The 6,000-nt window shown below is 42.1% G+C and overlaps 1 protein-coding gene across 1 annotated transcript; it reads right to left on the bottom strand.

Annotated features, from left to right (window-relative positions):
• Window positions 1-2,199: 2,199 nt before the first annotated feature.
• Window positions 2,200-2,995, bottom strand: LOC131271232 (uncharacterized). Its single transcript, XM_058272631.1, has 2 exons — window positions 2,774-2,995; window positions 2,200-2,703 (listed from the first exon to the last, which is right to left on the bottom strand). Exons 1-2 carry the CDS (start codon window positions 2,993-2,995, stop codon window positions 2,200-2,202), a joined length of 726 nt encoding a protein of 241 aa, XP_058128614.1.
• Window positions 2,996-6,000: the final 3,005 nt, after the last annotated feature.

Consider the following 6,000-nt stretch of genomic DNA (forward strand, 5'->3'; position numbering starts at 1 on the left):
AAAGTTTAAGTTTAAATGGCCTAGCCTATACCGCACTTCTTTGTTATGAATGAAGCCAGTGAAGATGAATGATAGCAATCGGTTGTAGTACTTTGGAACCATGCCATCAAAGAGATTGGAATAAAATTTAGATTTTTCAAAAAGTTTACTACCGTACACCAACATTGAATGGCATCGAAAAACTCTCAAAATGACCAAACAGTGGTGAATAGCGCTTACTTCGTCACATTTTGATATATTTAAGTCACTTCAAATTGGTGATATTGGTTGATTTTTCTTTTGCCCCAACAAATTTATCTAAGATCCGGTAGCGTAACCTAATGCCATATTTATTCACAAATCATAAGAAATGACCCATCAGAAGGGGCTACTGCTTTTAGAAAGGTTAAGGTGTGTGTTTGTGCCTCGGATTTGATTCTCAAAATTTTCGTTATGCTGGGCTTATGAGGGTGACAGGTAGGCAAATATTCATCAGTCGAATATAGAAGGTGGGCGTGAGAAAAGATTTGGTTGACCTTCACAATCTTCTTCTGGTTGAGTATTTTGCGGTATTTCACATTAGTCAAACTTTGCCACCAGCAAAGCTGCTATAGAGTAGATGAGTTCGAGATAGACGGAATAGTTAAGTGTAGACACTCCTTTTAACATAATCCAAAACTAAATAAATTTATCACAAAGCAGCCGACTCTTAATAAATCTTGAAAAGACTGGTAATTCATTAAAAAAAATAAAACAATAAGCATGTTTGTTGCGCCCATTGTCGTGTTAGAGTTCGTTATTCGAGGGTTTCATGCCGCTAAGTTGGGTCCTACTTGCCTCGTCTTGCCAGTGAGTGGGAAAGATATTAATTGTTGGACAAGTCCCATGCTTAGGAAATCATTAATCAGATTTGAATCGTCCAAACCGCGTAGACATGGATCATGGATTTATGCGTATGCGAAGAAACGAACGAATCCATTATTCACAGAACACTTTACAAAAAAAATGTGTCCATTGGTAGATTTGGGTATTTAATTAAATAAAGCTTCATAATATGCCCTTGTTACTCTGCATATGATTTGTATCGGTTACGTGCATTATGTTGCCTAAGGCAAGGTAATTATGAATTATGGTTTCGCTGAAATTTGCATATGTGCTACAACTCTTATTGTTGTGAAGAGAAGACTGACGATAAACGTATGTATAGGCGAAAGTATGCACAACGGTAGACAAACATCTGAACATGAATGTTAAACAAAAATGTAAAGCTACAAGTTTGCAAATCGCGAGAGTGAAAATTATAATGTTCTTACAAGTCCATAATCGTCGACTTCTAAAGCTTTGGTTTTCCTTCTATTGTTGAAAATGCTTGATATTTTGGGAGTACGCGATAGCCGAGCGGTTTCGCCGGTTTTAAAATCGGCCCATGAGCACTGCGGCTCACCACCTCGACGGCATGGGTTCGAATCTCAACAGAGACCGGATCCCCCTTCCGTATGCGGAGGACTGATAGGTACGCGTACTGATAGGTGCCCGAACAGAAAGGGAAACAGTCTAGTGAACCCTTCACGAGCAGAGGCATGACCAAGACAAGACGGTCGTTACGTCAAGAAGAACAAGAAGAAGCTTGAGAGTTCTGAATAGTTGGTGGGTTTTTTCGGTACGAGCAAGTTTCACGACAAGTGGGGCACATCAGTGGCTTCGTGTATGTTAATCATACTTTAGTGACCTTGAATTGCTCCTTAATCTGGAAACAATTCCGTTAACTTTATTTAACGTTATGTAAATATACGTTAACATTTTAATAACCATTGAATAATGAAACATTATCGACCAAAGTTAATTTTACGAATGTTTATTGCACTTTTCCTCTTATTTCCACACGTTTTTATTACGGGATTTCGGGGCATTGCTTATTGCCAAGTGTTCTTCTACCTGCACGTTCCATAAATAAATAAATATACGAACAAAATAAATTAACGCGTATTTTTCTTGGACGAGACCTTATGCCAAGAAAGACGCGTGGATCCGGCCGTGGTATGTTGAAAACAACCCCGCTTATCCCTGCGATTGAATTGAACCGATTGAATCGGCTAATTCAATGGTGTCTATAACAGTTGGTAGGATGATTCGAATGCCGTCTTTAGGATGGCATGGAATATGGTAGGTTCTTGGAAGTTCTGGCTGCTGGACAAGTTTCGATATCCTAGTTGGCGGGCGTTAGTGAGCAGGTTGTTCGTAGTAGTACCGGTATGGATCGTTGGCTCGCACTGGACGCACGAAGTACGTTGCCCGACGGTTGTCGTGACCGGTGTGCACCTGGAAGCTGGTTTCCTCGTGGTGGTCGGCTTTGAAGATCTTCTTCAGGGCCATGATGCTGGCAATGGTCAGCGCTACCTTGCTAATAACCAGAGCTTTGAATGCGATGGCACCGAGCGTCTTCAAACCGATCGGTCCAGCAATGCCCATGGCCGTCAGAAGTGCAGCAATGACATAGCGGCTGCCGTTCTTCTTGTTACCACTTCCGCGCGCTTCGGAAAGATCGAAGCTGATGGTGTGGCTCTTGAGGAATTTGTCGATCTTCTGAACCAGCGCCTTATCCGTTCCGCTGAGGCCTTCCATCGATCGGGCATCCGATAATCCGGGGATGACGCTCACATTGTCCTCGGCAACCGGAGTTTTCTGCTTCAGGAGCGATACTCCATCGACCAGTTGGATTGAATCCTGTTCCGCATACACAATCATCCGGATATTACAAGTCCGTTGCGTCGCCGAATCAACTGGTCTTACTTACCAAATCAATGGCTCGGGAAATGGAAGACAGGGCCTTCTGCTTGAGGCACTCAGAGAAGTCGGCTGTTTCTTGGCAATCGTCGTAGACTTTCTGCAAGACACAAATTTCTCCTCCGAACCAGCTGCTGCTGGCGCGCCACGAGCAGCTACCGGAAGCACCTAGGACACACGTCGCCAAGGCGATCACGAGCAGCAGCTCCGCAATCAGCGTTCGGTTGCACATATTGTCTAAACTGCTTGGTGCTAACGGAAAGCTCGTTTAATTCCTCACCACTAGACTCTCTAGAACACTCTAGAAGCACAGAGAACGAACCAGACTGATACTACTCAAGCTGCTGCGCTAGCGATGCTACACTGCTGATAACCGAACTGCAACTGCTGAGCGTACTGATTAGCGTCGGCTTTTAAATGCGTCTCAATGCTCTGCTTGCATCAACTGCCAACACGGCCCGGGAGCGAAAAGTTTTCCCTTTTACCCACTAGTTTACTCTTGCCGTTCATCTTGCCCTTACCCATGTTCTTCACTTCCTCTTGCTTCTGCCAAATACCGTTTAACGGTGTATCATCTTCACTCATTAGCTTGCCGTGATCGACTGGTGTTTTTTCAGCCGCATCCAAGAAAGAGCCCGAGCTCACATTCCATACCGTCCGATTTGCTTACCAACCCCATGTACACCCCGATTCGTCGCTATTTGGCGCAATACAAATCGGAACGGAACGAGGCGAGCAGTCCAACGGAGGGAGCCTCCTTACACACACCTTTACTTCGGGCCCAAGAAAGGGCCGCTGTCCATTCGTTGCATGCCATGCACGGTCGATGCATGCAACTGCATCGCAAACCAGTACAGGCGCTGCTAGATACGTTTTCACCTAGCAGAAGCTCACCCACAAAAGCAAGCTACACGTCAAGCTATCTGCCTTATCTGGAACTCCTTCAGACGAGCGTGAAATATGCGAACGGTGGTGGGCACCTTTCTTCCTCTCCCGGGGATATTCTCCCCTTAGTTGCATTTATGCTCATTTGCCCAAAACTCAGTGCCAAGCACGACATGATGCATGGTGTGCAGATTAATTCAATTACTTCCACTTCGCCTTGCGCAACCAGCGTGCAATCATCGGGGTACAAAAAAAACCTCACATGTTACTCTCATATGTAAGCGGTAACCGAGAGAGTAGATGTGCACACAGACAGAGCCTAAGAACTGCATGGTGAAATCGCAACAGTATTTCTCTTTACTGTTTACATTTTAATTTCGGTTTCGGTCGATCGAAACATACTCTAGTGCCTCATATTTTGCCCACAAGCACCCGCTGTTATTGCTCGGAGAAAGTGTGAATGATGTTTCCCCTCCTTCGTTCAAGTTTTAGCGTGATGAGCGTAGAAGAAGATAGACTCGTGGAAAATGAATCTTACTTTAAACCCTGTTACTTCTTCTTCTTCTTGGCGTAACGACCTTGTTGTTGGTCATGCCTGCCCGTTAAGGGCTTACGAGACTTGTTTTCCCTGTTGTACGTGGATAGTCAGTCCTCTCGTACAGGGGAGGGTCCGGTCTCGGTTGGGATTCGAACCCACGCCGTCGAGGTGGTGAGCCCCGGCGGCGCTCATGGGTCGATTTTCTAACCGGCGCTACCGCTCGGCTGTCGCGGACCCCCTGTTACTATTTTTTTAATTTATTGTAACTGTTTAAATTCCGATTTGATAATTCGTACCATATCATGTCATTAGATTATGTAATTAACTTTGAAAGTTGTTTACTTACATTCTTTAGTCAGTTTAATACTTGGTCAGTCATATATTAACTGCTGATATCTTTTTTATAAATTACATTCGTAAAGCTCAGCGGTTGTAGCGCCACTTAAGTATATTAGTTAGTGTGTATCGTTTTTTACACCGTAATTTTTTCCTTTACCGTAATAAAAGTCACTATTCATTCCTCAGTAACTCGTGCGTGTTTTATTGTATAACTAATGCAATATTTATTTTCTATCCTTTTCTACTTAGATAATGTGAAATACCGCCATGTTTCCGTATTCCACTTGGTTGTGTACATTCTGCACCAGTTCTCGCTCAAACCCTTTAAAACAGTTTTTCGTCTGCATTCGTTGCGTAAAGTCTTAAAAGACCGAACAGATTTCCGGACCGACACTCCGATGTGCGGATGAGCGATAAAAATATAACATATATTCACATACTACAATCCCGTCTCTGTTAAGCCATCCGGACCAGTCTTTCAGTCGAAACAACTTACAAGTGTGAATTTGTTGAAAATTCAAATTTCCTTTTCCTCTGATTCCTTCTTCTTGATCGAAGGGAAAAAGTTTTTTCTTCGATTTCCGCTCAATACGCCTCCGCCACTGCCAATTCACTCGCGCGTTTGCTTGGCCTCCGGTGAGCCATTTGTTTGCAAATCCCAGTAAAGTTCCCTCGGGAACTGGGGTGTAGCTTGGAAACTGCCGGAAGAAAATTAAATTCACGTATGCTTCTCTTTCTACTTTACGCAACATTTAGCAGTTCGTTGTTCAATAAACTGACTGTCTGGATGGTGTGAAGAAAGATACGGATTCAAACTGTTGTATAGAGAAAAGTCGTAATGTACGATTTGTGAAGAAATCTAATATGAAAAACTTTGCATAATCATCCAATGGGTTATGTTTTTACTGAATGTCTAATAAAACAACATGTTTATCATGACCAACCTTCATAAATTTATTATCCATTCTAATAAGTTATTTTAAGTAATCAATAGAATGGTGGTTAGGTTATGTATATATCAAGTTAATTCTAAAACACATCAGCTTGTAACAAAGATGGTAACAATTTTTTCATTCATTCCCAGAAATATAAATTTTCTACAAGCAAGGGCAGTTTCTTCAGTTTCACCATCACTAAGAAGTCTACAGTTATTTTAAGTATTGCAAATTTTTTCACAAACGTAGATAAATTAACTTCCCACAACTATGAACTATGTGCACTATGTGATTGGTATATCTGTTCAATTGGCCTCCATAACTTCATTATCTGTGTATTTTGTATGAACTTTTCTTGTTGTACAGCGTGGGGCAGGAGATATTAATGATTTGAGAAGACAATAAGAAGAAATACAAATCTATCCTGTTACTGTTTATTTTTCATCCATTGCATTAAATGTAATGTTATTTCATGTCATTTTCAAAACAATATCTGGAAAATGCTGTCCTTAATAAATTCCTTGCTATCCTTTTCCTGAT

Source organism: Anopheles coustani, unplaced genomic scaffold (assembly GCF_943734705.1).
Source record: "Anopheles coustani unplaced genomic scaffold, idAnoCousDA_361_x.2 scaffold_12_ctg1, whole genome shotgun sequence".
NCBI lineage: Eukaryota > Metazoa > Arthropoda > Insecta > Diptera > Culicidae > Anopheles > Anopheles coustani.